Source organism: Salvelinus sp. IW2-2015, linkage group LG11 (genome assembly GCF_002910315.2).
Source record: "Salvelinus sp. IW2-2015 linkage group LG11, ASM291031v2, whole genome shotgun sequence".
Lineage (NCBI taxonomy): Eukaryota > Metazoa > Chordata > Actinopteri > Salmoniformes > Salmonidae > Salvelinus > Salvelinus sp. IW2-2015.
In genome coordinates, this window is record NC_036851.1 from 1,242,443 (window position 1) to 1,265,349 (window position 22,907).

The 22,907-nt window shown below is 41.4% G+C and overlaps 1 protein-coding gene across 1 annotated transcript; it reads right to left on the bottom strand.

Moving 5' to 3' along the window:
- Positions 1–7,340: 7,340 nt before the first annotated feature.
- On the bottom strand, positions 7,341–18,734 carry LOC111969643 (eukaryotic translation initiation factor 6). The gene is made up of 7 exons (XM_023995794.2): positions 18,629–18,734; positions 18,065–18,201; positions 16,937–17,022; positions 16,532–16,707; positions 12,792–12,968; positions 12,352–12,533; positions 7,341–8,003 (listed from the first exon to the last, which is right to left on the bottom strand). Exons 2-7 carry the CDS (start codon positions 18,169–18,171, stop codon positions 7,994–7,996), a joined length of 738 nt encoding a protein of 245 aa, XP_023851562.1. The 5' UTR covers positions 18,172–18,201; positions 18,629–18,734; the 3' UTR covers positions 7,341–7,993.
- Positions 18,735–22,907: the final 4,173 nt, after the last annotated feature.

Sequence of the window (22,907 nt, forward strand, 5' to 3'; positions counted from 1 at the left end):
TTTTAAACTAGGAAAAGAGACCCTTAATCTTAGATTTGGGACCACATAGCCACTCCACTAAATAGCAGGCTAATGATTTGCAATGTTAGCCAATGATTCCTTCCAAACCACTCGTTGTTGAATTTGTGATTTCCAACTTGTTGTGGAATGTTTATGTCCTATGGCCGATGAGCACTGATACATTTTATCTATAATTTCTCTTCATATGACAAGGATTAAAAAGGATTTGCCAGTAGATTGTCAACTTGATTCATGATGACTGCTAGCTAAGATTTTGAAAGTATGATGTTGACATGATCAGTCCAATCAAAGCTACTGTAGATATAACGTAATTTGTCGTCATTTTATCTGCGGCCAAAGACCTTGAGCCTTCTTGGATGGGAACTTCTAATTTAACTCCATGGCAGCACCCAAGGGGCTAGAATTGTAGAGCTCTACCCTTAGACTTGGCGGTGACGTAGTGTCCCCATGAGTAACAGAACACTGAGCCAATCACGGTGCATTGCTCCGTATTTTCTGCTGGCTTGCCCCACCACCACAGAAAGCACTGAGCTAGGCTGAAACACCTGCATTTTGGAGCAGCCTTACACAAGACATTTTGACATTGTTTGGAAACTGATATGTGACACACATTAATGCCAAAATAACATGCAAAACAAGCAAGCCCCCAAAATGTGGGGCTCAAAACAAGTGGGGCTCTGCCCCACCTGCCCTGAATGACGGGTCGCCACTGAATAGGTGTACAGTAGAACGATAAACAAAAACTTTCCTCGTGTGGATGTTCACCAACGTAGGTTTAAGTCCGGACTCGCGATAAACTTAACTTGTTACTGTAATACTGCCATCTGTAGGATGATAAGAGTGCTTGACTTTGTTAAGGACGATCTGATGGAAAAGTGTTTGTTCACGTCCACCTATGTCAACATTTGTAATTGGCTGAAGCAGAACTTTGGCCGTCATTGTAAATATGAATTTGTTCTTTAACTGACTTGCCTAGTTTAAAAAATAAATAAACTTTGTACCAGGATTTTTAGATACAGCATAAAACATTTCTCACTCCAAGTTTTTAGTATACGTTTTTTGAAAGAAAATCGTCCAGGTATCTCACTACACCCCCATATGCTATGTCTTGAAATATGCAGACAGATGGATTAAAAGTAAGTTTACATTGTAATACTTCTGACAGACAACTTTCTAGCTCCACCCATAACTTTTGGACTTTAATAGCATTCCCAAAGCATGGATTATTGAGTCATTAGTTTTACACTTAAGGCATGACTCTCCGGTTTGCTGGCGCTCTATCAGAGTGACCATCGGGTTCTTGGTCACCTTCCAGACCAAGGCCCTTCTCCCCCGATTGCTCAGTTTGGAAGAGTCTCTTGGTGGTTCCAAACKTCTTCCATTTAAGAATGGAGGCCACTGTGTTCTTGGGGACCTTCAATGCTGCAGAAATGTGTTGGTACCCTTCCCCAGATCTGTGCCTCAACACAATCCTGTCTTGGAGCTCTAAGGACAATTTTTGCTCTGACATGCACTGTCAACTGTGGGACCTTATATAGACAGGTGTGTGCCTTTCCAAATCATGTCCAATCAATTGCTTTTACCACAGGTGGACTCAAGGATGATAAATGGAAACAGGATACACCTGATCTCAATTTCAAGTCTCATAGCAAAAGGGTCTGAATACTTACGTAAATCTGTTGCTTATTTTTAATACATTTGCAAACATTTTTAAAAACCGTTTTCCCTTTGTCATTATGGGGTATTGTGTGTAGATTGAGGTAAATGTTTTATTTAATCCATTTTATAATAAGGCTGTAACGTAAGTAAATGTGGAAAAAGTTAAGGGGTCTGAATTCTTTCCAAATGCACCGTACATTTATTTCCTATTACCAAGTCATTTACCGTTTCATAAGTCTCTGTTTGTAGGGAGTGATATTGACTCTTGTAGAATACGTTTCATTTTCCCCCCATATTGTTATAGTGTTCTTAGCTTTGTCCCTTGAAAATAGACACAAAAATATTCTGGGGATGAGCAGGCGCATCTTCAATATATACCAATTGTTCCTCTTTAGTGCATTTAACTATATGTCGCAAGTAAAAACCTTGGGTAGCGAGTTGATACAATTCCAAGTATGTAAGGTTAAAACCACCTTCAGATTGAAGATGTAAAACGTAACTTTTATTTGCCCATATAAAGTCTTATGGCAGAGTATACTTAAAAGAATAAATTGGTATTACCGAAAATAAATGCAAAAACTTTGTCAGTCATACCATTCTAAAGAGGTTATTCTACCTGTAAGATTTAAGGGAAGATTATTCCATTTAATTAGATATGCTTTCATATTGTTGAGTAATGGAATAAAGTTATCTTTATATATTTGTTTGTCACTTCTTAAGAATATTTATTTTTTGTGGTCCACTAAAAGGATTGCAGTAGATCGTGAGTTATTCATCTTTTTTCTATTAACATTATTTCGTTTTTATCCACTTTAATTATATATCCAGAAATATTTTTTAGCAAAGTGGCATTGAGTTTTCAATATTGGTCATGTATATCAGGAGATCATCTGCAAATAAGTTTCATTTACCAATACCTGTTAGGTTTGGGTCCTGTCTAATTACTTCTGCAAGCAGTTCAATTGCCAGTGCAACATCCCTGTCTTGTGCCCTTTTCTAAAGCAATTTCATCAGATGTATTATTTGTGTATATTTTTGCTTTAGGACATTTATACAATATTGTTTATATTATTTATTATTTCAGCTGGAAAGTTGAAAGCCTCAAGTTTAGAATAAAAGAAAAAGACCATTCAAGACAGTCGGAAGCCTTTTCGGCATCAACAGCCATTATTGATAAATCTGTGTCTATTTTTTATAAACCATGTGATATGTATCAAGTCTGGTAAGACTTGCCATTCTATTGCTTATAAGCTTTGTTATTATTTTGTCACAATTTATTAAACTTATGGGTTTACAATCAGCAAGGGACTCCATATTTTCCTGGTTTTAATAAAACTGAAATAGCTGTTTGATACATTGAACTAGGAAGTACTGAATTGGGTGACGTGTGTTGTCATTTGTGTAAATAGGGGGGCTACGGTCTCAAAATGTTCAATAGAATTCTATGGGAAAGCCATCCATTCCTGGTGCCTTTCTCCATGCGAATGTTTTAACAGTATCGAACATTTCTTCTTGGGTGCTATGTTTTTAGTGATTTTTTTTGTGTGTGCTGATAATTGAGTTGAGTCTAAGAAGGCTATAGGATTCGTCCAACTTTCATAGAAGTTTTTTTAAATTGTCATTAAATCACGTTGTTTCTAACTACCGCTGTTGTATCTTTATTTTTCTAAATTAATACTGGTTTAGCATGTATTCGTTTTGTGAGCTCTGGAAGATGCTTCATTTGAATTTAACCTGTAGTTGTTGGCTCTCTTCAGAAGTAAAAGATCGTATTCATGCTTAAGTTCAGAATTTTTTAAAGTGCTTTTTTCTTATTTTTTATATATTTCTAAATCAGATTTAACTTTTGCTGAGTATAACATTATCATTCCCCTAATGTACACCTTAAAAGGCATCCCAAAATATATCAGGGGTCATATTCTCAGTCCTCTATGTCTACAAATTCTTATTTAACCCGGCCGACGCTGGGCCAATTCTGCGCCATAGGGCGCTATGGTACTCCCAATCATGGCCGGATGTGATACATCCTGGAATCGAAACAGGGTCTGTAGTGACGCCTCTAGCACTGAGATGCAGTGCCTTAGACCGCTGCCCCACTTCGGATCCTGGTATACCTGTACCAAGGTAATATCACGCTACCAAAATGTCATGATAGCTATGATACCAACATTTTAGAATACCGTAGTACCGTTTCATATGATACATTTTCAGCCCTACCGATCTAAATTGTTTATAAAAACAATAGCGTAAAAGATAAAAATAAAAAAAAGACCCATATTACTGGAGATGCCTTTTTTTCTTTCTATTGGGATTCGCGCATTTTATATATAATTTCACAAACAATGTCACGGGCCATTTTAAACTAATCCTGGGTCGCTAACTATTGAGTTGAAAACAAAGTTGTTTTCGAAAAAAGGTACACACCTGTCTATATAAGGCCCCACAGTTGACAGTGCATGTCAGAGCAAAAACCAAGCCATGAGGTCAAAGGAATTGTCCGTAGAGCTCTGAAACAGGAATGTGTCGAGGCACAGATCTGGGGAAGGGTACCAAAATATGTCTGCAGCATTGAAGGTCCCCAAGACCACAGTGGCCGCCATCATTCTTAAATGGAAGAATCAGGCCTTTATGGTAGTGGCCTGACAGAAGCCACTCAGTAAAAGGCACATGAACGCCTGCTTGGAATTTGCCAAAAGGCACCTATAGGACTCAGACCATGAGAAACAAGATTCTCTGGTCTGATGAAACCAAGATTGAACTCTTTGGCCTGAATGCCAAGCTTCACGTCTAGAGGAATCCAGGCACCGCTCATCACCTGGCCAATACCACCCCTACGGTGAAGCATGGTGTAATAAAACCTGTTTTTGCTTTGTCATTATGGGGTATTGTGTTTACAAGTTTAGATAGATGGCTAGACTAAATTGACCAATCCATTTTTTTTTGCTGACATGGCTAATTGACTGTCAGTGACTGACAAGAGAGAAACACCTGATGGACAACCAAATGTTGAAATTGCACCTTCTCTATTCTACTATTCTAACTCTCTAAACAGTAAATGGAGACTCGGACAGTTCCAAAAAATGTATATATAAACTGGGTCGAGGGCACCCTGCTGCCCTAAGCGACCACTAAGGTAATTTATTCCTGCCTTACTTCATTGTTAAATTAGTCATGAGTCACCAGACCTGATCACAGAGATGCTAACTCTCTCCTCTAAAATTTGAGGTATTGGTGCCTCTACAGCCCGGATGGGCCACTTTGATGTGGGTGGGTGCCACAAAAAAAATTAACTCATCATGAGGGGCCCTAAGTGAAATTTTGTTAGGCACCTTGCACGCAAAACATTTTCGTTTTAGATTACATTTCCTGAAGTACATATTTTGCCATAGGGCGTAGAGAAAATTGTGCAGTTTTAAAGCGAGTTTTCTGCAATTCTACACGTTGCCATGGGGAGGAGAGAAACATTTGCAGTTTTGAACCCCGACAGAGTCCCACCCCCCAACATTTTTGTTTGTTTGGAAATTGATCGCAGATGCCCATCCAGGCTTTAGGGCATTTCAGACAGCTGAAGAATGTGTTTTATGATTGATTACATTTAGCTTTTTGTGTATTTGGATGTGTATATTCTATTTTGATGTGTATTGTGTTATACRGGGCTTATGACAAATACCTTTGTCTTAACTTTGACTTCATCCAAATAAAAAAATACAATGCAAAAATTAACATGTTATTCACTCTCACTCAACTGTTGCAGTACTAGGAGTGGGTCTAAAGAGCTTTTCCAAAGTAATGCATATTGGTGCATTCCTAGTACATGACATACACTCACAAATTACTGCTAATAGCTTAGTGTTAAGGAATGTGCTGCATGCATATAGTAAAGAAGGTATATACTGTATAGTGCACAAATTAAATGAGATGTCACTGTACTGGGAGTGGGTCTAAAAAAAACTCTAAAGAAAGTAATTTGTGTTTTCAATGTAAGTTGTCAGCAGAGGGCACCAAATACCCATGTAGGTGGACAGGGGAGAGTAAATCAACAACCTTTATCAAACCATATCACTGAAGTTCAGCGCTATAGCGCGATTTCCAATAGAGCTGAGGTATGCAGTCTCCTCGAACATGGAAACATTACCTTTAAATTTCAATCATGCTATAACGCTGATCTTCGGCGCTACCGATTCAATCCAGCCCTAAAATAAAATGTCTTCACTCAAAAGTTTGACCACAACCAAAGTCTCATTCAAGGTCAAGGTAAGAAAATCAAAGATCATTTGACGATAAGCAACAGATTGTGTGACAAATACAACATGGTCTTACAGGCTAATCCATTTTTTTTTTAATATATTGCAAAAAATCAGCAGGGAATATCGCCACATCTCAACCACGTGTTTGCCATGCAAGGCTTAACTGTAATGGAATTGGCAGACAGACTTAATGTACATTTTCCATTGGGAACATTTCTCTAGTTTCCCACAGCAAGGAAACCACCAGTTTCAAAATGGTTAAAAGTGATGAACGAAAACCTGGCATTCAAATTTTACATTTTATGATGCTCTTTTACAGAAAAATCGACATTTAAATAACCAAACATGGTAATTGTACAAAGTTAGAGATTTTCTGGTACTTTTGTATACTTTTTAGCCAGTAGTTATGAAAGTAGCCAAAAGTAGTCCCCGGAAATTGCGTACTACGTCACATACAGTGCATTCGGAAAGTTCTGATCCTTGACTTTTTCCACTTTGTTAACTTTATAGCCTTAATCWAAAATGGATTAAATAGTATTCCCCCCTCATCAATCTACACACAATACCCCATAATGTCAAAGAGAAAACAGGTTTTTAGAAATGTAAAAGAAAATATAGAAAATATAATTTGAGTCCTTGATGAAAAATACAAATACCTGTGGTAAATTCAATTGATTGGACATGATTTGGAAAGGCACACACCTGTCTATAAGGTCCCACAGTTGACAGTGCATGTCAGAGCAAAAACCAAGCCATCAGGTTGAAGGAATTGTCCGTACAGCTCTGAGACAGGATTGTGTAGAGAGATCTGGGGAAGGGTACCAAAAAATGTCTGCAGCATGGAAGGTCCCCAAGAACAAAGAAAGAAACAAGATTCTCTGGTCTGATGAAACCAAGATTGAACTCTTTGGCCTGAATGCCAAGAGTCACATCTGGAGGAAACCTGGCACCATCCCTAGTGAAGCATGGTGGTGGGAGCATCATCACCTGACTAGTCAGGATCGAGGGAACGATGAACAGAGCAAATTACTGAGAGTTCCTTGATGAAAACCTGCTCCAGAGCGCTCAGGACCTAAGACTGGGGCGAAGGTTCACCTTCCTACAGGACAACAGCCCTGAGCACACAGCCAAGAGAACAAAGGAGTGGCTTCGGGAAAAGTCTCTGAATGTCCTTGAGTGGCCCAGTCAGAGGCAGGACTTGAACATCTCTGGAGAGACCTGAAAATAGCTGTGCAGCAACGTTCCCCATCCAACCTGACAGAGCTTGAGAGGATCTGCAGAGGAGAATGGAAGAAACTCCCAAAATACAGGTGTGCAAAGCTTGTAGCGTCATACCCAAGAAGACTTGAGGCTCTAATCGCTGCCAAAGGTGCTTCAACAAAGTACTGAGTAAAAGATCTGAATACGTATATGTAAATGTGATTTCAGTTTATTTTTAATAAATGAGCAAAAATGTCCAAAAACCTGTTTTTGCTTTGTCATTATGGGGTAGTGTGTGTAGATTGATGAGGGGGAAAAACGATTTTTCATTCCATTTTAGAATAAGCTAGCTGTAAGTAACAAAATGTGAAAAAAAGTCATAGGGTCTGAATACCTTGAATGCACTGTATGTACCACGTCTTTGCTGTCTCTGCTGTGTCCACTGAGCCGTTGGGCCCGCCCTGCAACCTCATTGAATAAAGCTGGACAAGCCTCTTGCTTGCTGTCACTTAAATGAGAGGGGCTGATGATCATTGGCTAGAACTCGAATTGCTAGGGTGCAGGCCCATATGGGGGAAAATGTAAGGAAAATGGCRCAGCACACCTTCAAGAAAAGAGTCGCTTTCAAACTAAGGATTACGTGGCTAATTGAGGTAAGAAAGTATGATCTACACATTGACACATCCAGCCCAAAGCAGGAGGTATAAAAAACAATTTCTCTTTAAGRAATTATGAAGTCTAGCATTGACATACCATGCAAATGTCCAACTCTAAACGAAGGTGTTAACCATATCAAATGACAGCGAGTGGTCTGCATCAGATTTTCAGGGATGACTCAAACCTTTCATTCAAGGCGGACTGGCATCTTATGTGAGGCTGAAAGAGAGAAATAATGTTATATTAGAAATGGTGCTGCAGCAGTATAGCATTTTATCTGCACTGGTAAYTGAATGTCTAAAAGTCTCCATCAGCATCTTAACGTTATTTTAGGACTTCCCATTGAAAAACGATATCCCAAGTATGAATAAAGTATTGTATACACACTTAAGAGTAACTGACACTTTGACCTACTGTGCAGAAATGAAACAAACCGATAATGTCTAATAATCTGTCAAAAATATAACATTTGCCATTTATGCTTCAAAACCAACTTGAGGTTTAAAACTATTTGACAAAAAATCCATTACGCGCCTAGTAAGGCATTGTTAGCAGAATTATMTGGATGCAGTCACTGCATGATTAATAAAATTCGCCAATAAATCGCTAGGTAGTCAAATATTGCTATCAGGTTGTACATCACAGCTAGTACATTTTCTGCTGCTTCCAGCCATTCAGACGATGCGCCGTTTCAGTTACTCWATWTTTKGGACAAAAACSGATGAAAAAAGCAGCGATTGGGAATCAACACAATCAGTCTTGCTATGCAGTACGTGACTAAGACTATAGCTCAGGAGCTCCCAACCTAGGGGGCGCCAACGTTTCGTGGAGCGGGTCCTTCCTTGATTTGAGTGGTAAAAAAACCACTTTACAGTTTGCGATTGTTTATACCGATCTAAAACATTGCATAAATATGTTATGCTTTATGCTAGAAAAAAAGCTGTAAAATGCCAGGGGAASACACGACTGATGAACATGGGAATATCTTTGATTCGTCTCCATGACATTTAGAAGCTGAGCTACGACCTTCTTTAGGAGCCAAAGAAATCGGACTTTGCTTGGRAAGTAATCTTATACAATGTGTGACTGTCCCTATCAATTGATCAAATCACTTTCTGTRAAAGAGAATATGTATAAMAACTAAATCAAGCTGKTGTTGTGTTTTTAATATAGGTAGGGTGTTAGGTGACACGACAAACAATGGAAGTTGCGAAGAAGAAAAAAACAGCAGTTAACAAATCCGTTTTCACTAAATGTCAATGTGGTCGTCAAAATACATAAATAATAAGTGACAGTTGTTTCCCATTTCCCAAAATTTGAATACTGGTATGATATTTACGCAATATGAGCCCAAATGTAAAGTGCTGCGCAAAGAACGTTAAAATCTGTGGGACAGCCCTTTGTCAAACCCACGGTCTTCATATTTGCTCTTTGCGAAGGGTATTCCTCATCAGTAAGACTGATGTGACACTGTATCACCAAGAAGTACGGGAAAGTCCTGAGAGGTCCTTTCACGGCCATCGGACATCTTTTGACTGGAATCATTCAGATTTTTCAGAGACATGGGGAAAAAAGAGCAGGTTACAAAGCAAAGCTTCGTAGCTACGTTTTGATGAATGGGTTGTCAGGGATTGGTCCAAATTCACCTTTCACAGTGATTATCTGGTGTGACCATCATTTGCCTCATGCAGCGCGACATCTCCGTATAGAGTTGATCAGGCTGTTGATTGTGGCCTGTGGAATGTTGTCCCACTCCTCTTCAACGGCTCGGCGAAGTTGCTGGATATTGTCGGGAACTGGAATACGCTGTCAATCCAGAGCAKCCCGAACATGCTCAATGGGTGACATGTCTGGTGAGTATGTAGGCCATGGAAGAACTGGGACATTTCTCAGTTTCCAGGAATTGTGTACAGATCCTTGCGCCATGCATTACCATGCTGAAACATGAGGTGATGGCGGCGGGTGAATGGCGCGACAATGGGCATCAGGATTGTCACGGTATCTCTGTGCATTCAAATTGCAATCGATAAAATGCAATAGTGTTCATTGTCCGTAGCTTATGCCTGCTCATACCATAACCCCACAGACACCATGAGGCACACTGTTCACAACGCTGACATCAGCAAACTGCTCGCCCACACATACACGTGGTCTGCGGTTGAGGCCAGTTGGAATTACTGCAAAATTCTCTAAAATGAAGTTGGAGGCAGCTTATGGTAGAGAAATTAACATTCACTTCTCTGGCAATAGCTCTGGTGGACATTCCTGCAGTCAGCATGCCAATTGCACACTCCCTCAACTTGAGACATCTGTAGCATTGTGTTGCGTGATGAAACTGCACATTTTGGAGTGGCCTTTTATTGCCCCCAGCACAAAGTGCACCTGTGTAATGATAATGCTGTTTAATCAGCTTCTTGACAGCTTCTTGATATGCCATACCTGTCAGGTGGATGGATTATCTTGGAAAATGAGAAATGCTCACTAACAGGGATGTAAACAAATTTGTGCACATTTTAGAGAAATACGCTTCTTGAAGCATATGGAACATTTCTGGGATCTTTTATTTCAGCTCATGAAACCAACATTTTACATGTTGCRTTTATATTTTTGTTCAGTACAGAATTTTCACAAATTCCAGACGCCACGTAATTTCTAAACATCCTATGAATTTATAAAAACAGGAAAAGAAGCGCATYTATGTGCTTACTGGTCACAAAATGTGTAATTCTTCCCGGGGGTGTATATCAGGGATACTCAACTACTATTTGAGAAGGTCCGGTCACAACAAATTTCCTWGGTGGCAAAGGTCTGGATGGATATTGTAATGTATCGGTGTAGTAACAAACCCCCACATCGCAACCCTCACCCCTCATTGGCAGAGAGAACATTGTGCCATTTTACAGCTAATTTCCTGAGATTCTACACATTTTGCCATRTCTTGTGTGTTCATATGATACCCGAGTGACTCAACAAGATCAAATGGGGGCCCCCTTGGGGTCGARGCCCCTGGACACGTAATCTGGCCATGATAACTACAAAGTGTAGATATAGGTAAATTAGGCTAACCAGGATTAGTAGTTAATCAACTGGATATTTCTGATAGATCTCTAAAGGTCTTTCAGTGAATGGACAGAGAAACTGGGGCTGCAGGTAGCCTAGTGGTTAGAGCGTTGGACTAGTAACCGAAAGGTTGCTAGATCAAATCCCCGAGCTGACATGGTAAACATCTGTCGTTCTGCCCCTGAACAAGGCAGCTAACCCTGAACTAGGCCGTCATTGTCAATAAGAATTTGTTCTTAACTGACTTGCCTAGTTAAATAAAGGTTAAATAAATTAAAATAAAAACTGCCCACGCACTACCAAATTTCAAAATTGCACCTTGGCATTCTACTATTACAACTGTCAACAGCAGTAGATGAAAGCCCGACAGTTCCAAAAATAAATATAAATAGGGACCCGCATTGAACCCGTTCTGGGTCCGGATCTGTACCGCGGTCCGCCTGCGAGTATGTCTGGTTATATGAATACTTTTATTATGATTTAATAGTGCCAAAAACAGTGACAGTTCCTCTAAGTGTAAAAAAGATCAAGCGTTTTTTCTTAGACTTCTGTGCATTCTAAAAATACCTCCCAAAAAAACAACTAAGGTAATTTGTACGTCATCAGCCGCAACCCAAAATGTTTTGGCCTACAACCCCATTTTGATATCCATAAAATTTAATGTGATCAAAGGTCATGAAGTTGACTGCAAGTTTCTGCAGCTCCTCAACAACTTCAAAGTGCAGCCATCGGTCGCCTGCATTGTGGGAGGCTCTATTGTCAACCAATCATTRGGTTGTTTTTGTTTGACCCACACGGACGTGACCAAAGATGTGACTGAAACAGGAACCAACTTTGCAGCAATTCATGTATACAATGGATATATACATTTTACAATGTAGGATACACACRTATGATTTCAGTTTGTTAGTCTGTGGTATGGACGTTAGAGCTATATACTTTTATATAATTAAACTTTTAGAAAACAATGGCACTACTTTGACACTGCCATGTTGATCTGAGCCTTGCCGTTTGAAAAACACAACAGTGGCCGACTAAGTTGTCGCAGATGCACCTCCCCCGACTTCACTCATTTACTCGTCTAGCTAGCTTAACAAGTCAAACGCCCTCGTTGTCAGGTAAATCACATGATAGAGGTGAAAAGGAGGCTGTATGGCAACTTTAATAGCCTAGTCAGGAAATAGATTCAGTCTAGTGTTGAACACAGCTGAACGTGAGCAAATTGCTCATGGTTTTATGAAAAGTCGGATCTTTAAACGGATGAAAGCAGGGGCCTCAAACATACAAGGGCCAAATGCTACTTCAAAAACAAAAAGCCACGCGCTGTGACATAAGACGATGTTGCATTACAAACGGATGGAGTGGCTATGCCTGTTTCTCGGGCTCAATCTTAACCCTGCCTTTCCGGTCATACATAGATTTTTTGGGTGGAAAAAGGAAATGAAGCAACCTCTAGATGATGCCTAAAATTTGTGAGTTTCTCACGGTGTCAGAAGTGATCACTCACCTGTCAATTAGAGAGTCTCTCATCGTGGTAGCGATGGCACTGGGCTGCGCCTCGCTCAGTCTGAACACACTCTCAATGACGGACAGCTCTGTGCTGGTGGTGTCCAGGCCAGTGAAGGCACACCAGTCATTTACCACCATCCCTGCGGCGATGACCTCGCTACCACGGTTCACTGTTCCAGCCTGTGGAGTGCCAGAGAGGGAGAGATTTGGCAACAACAACTTGATGCAATGTGCCCCCCTGGGCACTTAAGTAGATCAAAAACAAAAATGTAAACAAAATGAAGAAATTTYCACTTAGCCTATCAGAGKGCAAGGTAGATCTATTACCACATTGCTTATATGTATCAGATTGATTCAGATCTACATGAGCCTTGCAGTCGGGGCTAGGGACGATGTAGAAATGAGCATAAGCACCACTCTATGASAACTACCGCTCACCACCAGAGGCACTTGGAGTAGGGAGGAGAGCTCATCCTGGTCTTCTATGGAGGTTTTGGGGTGTACCAGTCCCCCCTGATTGCTGAAGGCACAGTAGCTCCCCACTAGAACTTGCTCTGCTACTGTCTGACGGAACACCTCCACCTTAAGACTGTCCGCCAGGATCTCCTCAGTCTCCTAAACAAACATGGGAAGTGTGTTAACATCCCCTACATCAGACAACGTACTAGGGATGAGCATGAAAAAAATWATGTAAGGATATCAGTCAATTGAAATGCACTACGCCCTTATCTACCCGGTCTCCCGGGTGGCGCAGTGGTCTAGGGCACTGCATCGCAGTGCTAGCTGCGCCACCAGAGTCTCTGGGTTCGCGCCCAGGCTCTGTCGCAGCCGGCCGCAACCGGGAGATCCGTGGGGCGACGCACAATTGGCATAGCGTCGTCCGGGTTAGGGAGGGTTTGGCCGGTAGGGATATCCTTGTCTCAGTATGTATAAAAAAAATATTTACAATTTTTAATTGTTATAAAATGTATGCACTCTACTGTAAGTCGCTCTGGATAAGAGCGTCTGCTAAATGACTAAAATGTAAAATGTAAAATCTATGGACTAGGGCACGGTCTAAGGTACTGCATCGCAGTCTTTCGGCATCACTACAGCCTGGGGTTCGATCCCAGGCTGTAGTTACCGGGAGTCCGACAGCGAGGTACAAAATTGGCCTAGTGTCATTCGTGTTAGGGGAGGATTTGGCAGGGGTGGCATTACTTGGCTCATCGCGTTCTAGCGACTCCTTGTCGCGGGCCAGTGCRCTTGCGGGCTGATTACGGTCGTCAGTTGAACAGTGCAGCTGGCTTCCGGGTTAAGCAAGCTCTTGTTAAGAAGCGCTGCTTGGCTGGTCATGTTTCGGAGGACGCATGACTTGACCTTCACCTCTACCGAGCCCGTTGTGGAGTTGCAGCGCTGAGTCAAGATCGTAATCACAAAATTGGGGAGAAAAAAAGGGGGTAAAAATGACTTAAAAAATAMAACTAATCAAAAACAACAAAGCTAGGKGCGTGGATCAGAAAACCAGTCAGTATCTGGTGTGATACATCTTTGCATGGTTGATCAGGCTGTTGATTGTGGCCTGTTGTCCCACTCCTCTTCAATGGCTGTGCRAAGTTGCTGGATATTGGCGGGAACTGGAACACGCTGTTGTACACATCGATCCAGAGCATCCCAAAAATGCTCAATTGGTGATATGTCTGGTGTGTATGCATGCCCATGGAAGAACTAGGAGATTTTCAGCTTCCACTAATTGTGTACAGTTCCTTGCGACATGGGGCTGTGCATTATCATGCTGAAACATCAGGCGATGACGGCGGATGAATGGCACGACAATGCGTCTCAGGATCGTCACGGTATCTCTGTGCATTCAAATATCCATTGATAAATGCCAATTCTGTTCATTGTCTGTGGCTTATGMCTGCCCATACAATAACCGCACCACCACGGGGCACATGGTTCACAACGTTGACGTCAGCAAACCGCTCGCCCACACACACCATACACGCTGTCTGCCATCTGCCCAGTACAGTTGAAACCAGGGTTCATCCATGAAGAGTACACTCCTCCAGCATGCCAGTGGCCATCGAAGGTAAGCATTTGCCCASTGAAGTCGGTTATGACCCCGAACTGCAGTCAGGTCAAGACCCTGGTGAGGAACGGCGAGCACGCAGATGAGCTTCCCTAAGATGRCTTCTGACAGTTTGCGCAGAAATTGTTTGGTTGTGCAWACCCCCAGTTTCATCAGCTGTCCGGTTGGCTGGTCTCAGACAATTCCGCAGGTGGTGGTCCTGGGCTAGCGTGGTTACACATGGTCTGCGGTTGAGGCCGGTTGGACATACTGCCAGATTCTCTAAAACGATGTTGGAGGTGGCTTATGGCAGAGAAATTAACATTCAATTCTTTAAGCAAGAGCTCTGGTGGACATTCCTGCAGTCAGCATTCCAATTGCGCGCTCCCTCAAAACTTGAGACATCTGTGGCATTGTGCTGTGACAAAGCTGCGCATTTGTGAGCGGCCTTTTATTGTCCACAGCACAAGGTACACCTGTGTAATGATCATGCTGTTTTAATCAGCTTCTTGATATGCCACACCTGGGGGTGGATCCCAAAAAATTGCTGCCCCATTACATTGAATTCTATGGGTAAGCTTCCAACATTCTAATGGCAATGGCACAAGAGAGCTCGACAGCTTGTAGTCATAAAACCCGGAAATGAGTTACCTCTTGTTCATTCAGCCATCCCTATTGGAAAAATGAATGGCAAACAAAACATAAATCTCCTAAGCCTGTGTTCAAMACAGACCTTATTTTCGGCGTTTACCSCAAAACAGCACTAATTYTCTCTACAGGGTTTGTCCAACGAACCATGGCGGAGTTAGTGCTTACAAAAAGACGCCATTACAATCTCTCTCTATATAGGCGATTTTTAAACAATTGTAGCTAGCTGTTGTTTTCAAAGTTGATTATATTATACATAATTTAAAAGGTTATTTCATGACCACTTGTCAAACAAAGTTTAAAATGTATCAGGGTTTCCTTTTTAAATGCAATTTATACTGTAATTATTAGTAGCGCGCCCCAGTTTGGGAACCACTGACAGCCTATACTCAACACTGTCCATAAAGGCTTATAAAAATACTCTCATTGAATAAAAATCTAAAATTAAAAGACACAAATTGGCATATCAGATTTTAAATAGCCTAATTACACGGGCAAAAATGGTAAGAAGTTCAATAATAAGTATGAGGAATAACAGTAGTGTTCCTGCTGAGATTAGAACACTAACTAGTTGATATTTTGGCCCATTGTAGGGGATGGGAATTGTTACGACTTATATTAGCTATTGTGGGAAAAAAAGAAGACAAATTTCCTTAAGACAAGACGACAGCCAAAATCTGCCCCTACACTCAACCTAAATTATCTTTCAAKGTATTGTCCACCCACTAGAATCAGTTAGACATTTGGGTTCACAATCTGATTGGGCAAAATAATGTTCATAATACAGTTCCGACAAATCAGGTCACCTTACCAAATGTCCTGCTGAACGCTGCCTTTTTCGATGTTACAACCTAATGAACCTAGTGCTAAATTGCCAATGGTGAATAATGTAGCCTATGGATTTAGGCTCATACAAGTGGAGGATTGAATAACTAGTACCAGGCTATATTATCACATGCTGTCAAAAGGAAGCATTCTRCGACAGAAGTGACAGCAAAWTCATTTGTGCTGCTCTTTTGACATTTGAGTTCATGAACTTTGTTCAGCGGAGAACAAACGTGCCTGTCCAGTCTGCCGTGGCTGCCTTTGCCACGCTAATCGTGAGGGACGTTTCACGAACGCGCATCCAATCGCTTTGGTCTCAGGCCCTTAACAAAATCACAAGCTTCAATCTGCCGCGGTTCACAGTGCGGTGGCAGAAAATGGTGGATCTCCCGGGTGAAGCTTCCGAGKTTACAAAGCTTATGATGTAGAATTGCAGGCGCAATATGCTTCCATTTCAAAGGGATTTGGAGGCACAGTTGAAAGTTGACACACTGAATTAGAAAAKAAAATAAGTACTTTTTTCAACGCGTGAGAAATAAGTATGACATGGGAAGAGGGTCAAATGCGTGTGTCACGCCCAATGCGTGAGAGTTGGCAGCACTGCAATCATGCATGACAAACATGAGGTATGAGGCAAGAGTTGTTTTTTTCTCACCCTGTCCAGATCAGGATGCACTAGGGCCACATAGTCATTACAGGCTATGACATTCCCCAGTGCTGAGAGCCGCTCCTCGACCCTCTGGATCTTCACCGTGTCTGGAAGACAATTCCTAATGTGCTGCAGCTCCTGGTCAGTAGTGTTGTTGGGCACCAGGAGTCCATGACGATTCCCTGAATAGCAAATTTAGTGTGGAAGTAGTTGAGCAGGGTTAGCTGGGCTAAGTGCAAAATTGTGACAGTCAATTATCCAAATTATTTTCAGAAAATAGAAAGCGCAGTATTGGTCTTACATAAAGCATAATTGAGTATTCCACTCCCCTGTTGAACTGATGACATTGCTTTGTGTTTCTTTGTGCACTTGCACAAAGCCTAGCTGTTTGACCTACAGAGCTATACTCACCCACACACATTCTTCCAATTATCCGACATCCTGCTATTGAGGCATGTACAACTGGGATGGTCTCTGACAACTCGCCTTCAAAGACACTGAAATCATAGAGTTCATGTTACCATGACAGCAATAGAGCCCCACAGTGGAGGTGTCAATAGTCATAAAACCTAGCGGTCAAACAGGGAAATGGTTCAAATCGTTTCTCACCATGTTTTTTCCCCATATGGGATTTTAGAAAATTTAAATAAGGGCTGTGTTTCGTATAGGCTTACCAGGGCGTGACGTTTTGATAACCATGTAAATCCCCCGAACAAGGTCACTTTTACCTTGAACTAACATTAGATATTTCATACAGAAATTCCTACCTTTGCCTTGACCATCGGAACAAGTGGAACCATTTCCCTGATTGACCGCTAGGGTATTGTGACTCATACTGTGGTACTCTATGCTCATTCATAACAACATTCCCTGGAGAAAGCTGACAATACTGTATGTAAGCTTTCAATACAATTGTACTTGTCCATTTGTTATGGAATTCACTCTTATGCTCTGTCCGCTTGATCAAGACARGTGAGTCCACCCCAAAGCGCTGATTCATGAGATTGACTCAGAAATCAAGTGTGCTTTGCATTACACCCAACTCAAATCAAATTTTATTGGTCACATACACATGGTCAGCAGATGTTATTGCGAGTGTATTGCGAATGCTTGTGCTTCTAGTTGCGACAGTGCAGTAATATCTAACACACAAATCTAAGGGATGGAATAAGAACATACACATATAAATATATGGATGAGTGATATAAAATCTGTCCTTCTGCCCCTGAACAAGGCAGTTAACCCACTGTTCCCCAGTAAGCCGTCTTTGTAAATAAGATTTTGTTCTTAACTGACTTGCTTAGTTAAATAAAGGTTACATTTAAAAAATATATATGTAAGTGCTTTAATATGTTTGGACACCAGGAAAAGTAGCTAATGGGGATCCCTAATAAATACAAATACTGGTGCTTTCTATTCGAAAACTAGGTTAGTTGAAAATAAATGTACCATCTCAAGCTAGTTATCCGCCGGATGTTCGATCTGATCAGCTAACGTTAGCTAGCAAGCAACGTCTGGAAAAGATGCCAAATTTCTTACCTATAGAAATTCTCTGACCCACCAATTGCAACTAGGCAATATGTGTTTGTTAATTTGGCGAAGCAGCCTATTTCGTTGTTCTTCTCGAAAGATGCCCTGACAGCCATGTTGAAGTTCACAGTTGAGGAAGAACTTTCCTGAAACAAAATAAAATACCCGTCAATATTTCACAATTCCTACCTAGCTACCGTTAGCTGACTATTAATTGGTTACTTCTAGCCAAGCCTAGCTACTCAGTTAACTCTCTCATCTCAGTTAGCCMAATTTGCTGATTATAATATGTACGGTAGAGTATCCAAAGATTGTACAACAGCTACAAACACATGACAACTACCACCCCATAATTGAAAAAAAATGAAAACGCAATGCATATGGCTAACGTTAGCAATCTAGCTAGTGGAGTGGAAATTGCCTCAAGTTTAGAAGTTCAGTAACGTTTAYTGAACACATTTTCAAGAAAATTCAAGACCACGGGCTGGTTCCCATACACACTATAGTTATTGAGCTACGTTTGAATGTTTGAGATATCGGATTAGCTATGCAAATAACAATAACTTCACCTACTCAAGGTTTGTGGCCTCAGCAAACGCGGACTTCTTATTTTTCCTCACACGTGTTCACTTCCTCGTCAACGTCATGACGTAAACCCACAACACCCGACGCAAGCCATGTGTTTGGCCCTTTCAATGCCGTGTTCAAAACCACTGGGAACTCGGAAGTMTCCCGACTTCAGTAAGTTCAAGACAACTGGAAACTCGGGAAAAACGAGTTTCGACTGAAAAAAATATATAGTTTTGAACGGTTATCCAAGTGGAAACTCGGGCCTCTTCCCAGAGCTCTCACTTTCTGATCTGAGATCACTGAAGTCATGACTTGATTTATTGAAACACAATACAACCACCCAGTAAAATGCCATTAAAATCATTGTGGAAGACACAAGAAAGTAAAAAAAAATATTTCCATTGTGGTCCTCGTGAAAATACATGAAAACAAAATATACACAAGATTATAACATGAAAGCAAAATGAATCTCACCAATAGGGAGGACATTGTAATAGGAATAAAATAGATTACTGACGTCTTGCTCCCAAGGTCTTGCTTCCAGACAAGCTAAACACCTTCTTCGCCCGCTTTGAGGATAACACAGTGCCACCGACGYGGCCCGCTCCTAAGGACTGTGTGCTCTCGTTCTCTGTGGCCGACATGAGTAAGACGTTTAAGCATGTTAACGCTCGCAAGGCTACCGGCCCACACGGCATCCCTAGCCACGTCCTCAGAGAATGGCAGACCAGCTGTCTGGAGTGTTTACGGACATATTCAATCTCTCCATATCCAAGTTTGCTGTCCCCACTTGCTTCAAGATGTCCACCATTGTTCCTGTACCCAAGAAAGCAAAGGTAACTGAACTGAATGACTATCGCTTCGTAGCACTCACTTCTGTCATCATGAAGTGCTTTGAGAGGCTAGATAAGGATCATATCACCTGCACCTTACCTGACAYCCTAGACCCACTTCAATTTACATACYGCCCCAATAGATCCCACAGACAATGCAATCCCACTGCACACTGCCCTATCCCATCTGGACAAGAGGAGTACCTATGTAAGAATGCTGTTCATTGGCTAAAGTTCAGCCTTCAACACCCTAGTACCCTCCAAGCTCATGATTAAGCTCGGAGCCCTGTGTCTGAACCCCACTCTGTGCAACTGGGTCATGGACTTCCTGACGGGCTGCCGCCAGATGGTGAAGGTAGGAAACAACACCTCCTCTACGTTGATCCTCAACACAGGGGCCCCACAAGGGTGCATGCTCAGCCTCCTCCTGTACTCCCTGTTCACCAATGACTGCGTGGCCATGCACGCCTCCAACTCAATTATCAAGTTTGCAGACGACACAACAGTAGTAGGCCTGATTACCAACAATGAAGAGAGCCTACAGGGAGAAGGTGAGGGCCCTGGCGGAGTGGTGCCAGGAAAATAACCTCTCCCTCAACATCAACAAAACGAAGGAGCTGATCGTAGATAAAATGAGAGCCCATGAGCTCATGTTGCGTAACATTTCTATAGGCTATGCAATTGCGTGAGAAAACAGAGTGATGGCCTCTTAAGAAGAGGGGTATCCCATCAGCTTTCTATAGGCTAGGCCTACTATATTTATTTATCAACTTTCCTAATATTAAGTACATTGCTTCTCTTTACAATAGGAGTATAGCCTACCTGGTTGGCATAAAAATGAACCACGGGAAAAGCGTCCTCCATTCGCTATTTAAGTGCACAGATACATTTTTCCCCTTCCACTGTTTCGAGACAAGTGCATGATAATGGTCCATTCTAAATCAAAACAAATTTCACATATTTATTATTTAGTATATTGAAAGACGAGATTAAATCAAGAATAGTCTGATGGGTGACAATATTAGCCTATCACTTGTGAATTATATATTATCACTTGTGAATGATGCCCAGCGTAAGGCAAGAAACAATGCCTTTTTTTCGTGACTTTTTCTAACCATAGTTGCACACCCCATGTAGCCTAGCCCATAGGCCTTTATGTTTTGATAAGGTTTGTATCACAACTAAAGTGTCCAAATAACTTCTTAAAATTAAACAAATTAATCTGCTTTTGTAGAGCCTAACTGGCACACATAAGCAGCGCGTGAGTTTCAAGTTTTGGGAAGATAATTTTCACCATAAAAATGCACCCTCATAATAAAAGTATTACATGCATAATCACATTTGTGGTTACTTTTCATAATGGTGTTTTCCTGCAAATGGAACATTCACGCTTATAGCCTACTGCCGTGTGCGCATTGCTGCACTTATAATGTGAAGAAATAACCTAATAGTTTATCAACATTTTAAGCTAAACATTCTGATCTGTTGCGTCAGCCTCATTGCATAAAAGTATTTTTGATGCTAGTGGTTGTATAAATTTGGGATCTATCACRTCCCACAACTGTCCCAGATGATGTTTGGGATATTTATTTCTTGCACAGAACAGGTCAACTTTTGTACTATGGGGAGATTGACGTAGGCTAGTGCTTTTGCTGTTAATTAGGCCTACTCATCTTGTTGACGAAAAGTAAATGTGGACAGTTCTTCCAATATCTTCAATATGCATCTCGGAATTGGATAAGGACGCGCGCAGTTGCATCCCYGATGTGTCAGTCTTCACTTGTAGCCTGTGAGAAGTACCCGATCACATGATGCTGAGCCATCTGAGTGAGAGGTGCTTCGGAGCACGCAGCACTCAGGGAGAAGGTAATTATAATGATAATATTTAGCCCCTGGCTGCAAAAGGCATGGATTTTTTAGGGGGCATTACGGCCACACAAAGGGGATGCCTTCAGGAAATTCGAGGCATTACAAAGTGCTTGTYAAATTGTGAATGAGAGACTGATGAAGTGTGTACAGCCTGCGCAGAGCTCATGCTTTTCAAGCAACTTTTTTCAAATCATCATTAGTCGCATCATGCAGCCTTACAATGTATTAAAAATCAAAACATATAGCCCAACGTTTGTTGAACAACTAAAGTTACATCAATAGCTTTAAATTAAGCATTTTGGAGTAGCTATTTCTTTGTTAACCGCTCGCACAGAATAGATGMATGTGCGTACTCCCTCAAATCGTTTGGAGAAAATATCCTTTCTATTTTATTCAGCTTTGTTAAATTGTATTCTTTATACTATAAAATAATGCCACGGAATTCTAGGCAAATCTTGTCTGCTAAATATATTTATGGAGCCCACAGCAATATGGCATAATTTAACATAAGGATAATTCAGAGWATGCTATTCTGTTCTTCTGAAATAGACAACATTTTCTTCCTATCATGTTTCTTTAGACCTGTCTAAAATAAATAATGGATTTATTGTAAAGGTGTAGGCTATATTACATGGATTTATGTTTATGTTCTAAAGGTCTGCATCAGTGGCTTGTAGGCTATGTATTGAAGCCAGAAGATGTTATATGTGTTCATGTTAATTAACGKTCAATTACCGTGAGACCGGCAGTTATTTCCTTGACAATCACYGGCTGATGAAWTTTTTTGACCACCAYTGCCCCAAGCACACATCAATGGAACTGCTGTGGAGAAGGTGAAAAGCTTCAAGTTCCTCTGTGTACACATCACTGAMAATCTGAAATGGTCCACCCACACAGACAGTGTGGTGAAGAAGGCGCAACAGCGCATCTTCAACCACAGGAGGCTGAAGAAATTCGGCTTGGCCCCTAAGACCCTCACAAACTTACAGATGCACAATTGAGAGCATCCTGTCGGGCTGTATTACCACCTGGTATGGCAACTGCACCACCCACAATCGCAGGGGTCTCCAGAGGGTGGTGCAGTCTGCCCAATGCATCACTGGGGGCACACTACCTGCCCTCCAGGACACCTGCAGCACCCGATGTCACAGGAAGGCCAAAAAGATTATCAAGGACATCAACTAGCCGAGCCAAGGCCTGTTCACCCCRCTATCATCCAGAAGGCACAGGGAAAAGACTGATTGATATCTGACATCATYAGAATGGGCAGCTRAACACTGTATACTGGAAACACTTGATTTGTTATTTTAACTAAAACATTACCAATCTTTGTTAAACATAAATACCTAACTTGTTTTTGCAGTGATTCCGTGATGCGGTTAGCTTTTAACAGTTAGGAACGCTATTTCTTGTCCCGTAATCCTGCCTAACTGACAGGTTAAAGTCTGCTTGAAAGAGCCGCTAAACTAGGTAAGCTGMTAACGTTAGCCATCAAGCTAACGAAGTTAGTCCCAGATGATCTCTAGTGCCTAATCTTCCTGCACCTTCCTTGCTGGGRGTACCTGTGTCTGCGGCCGCTG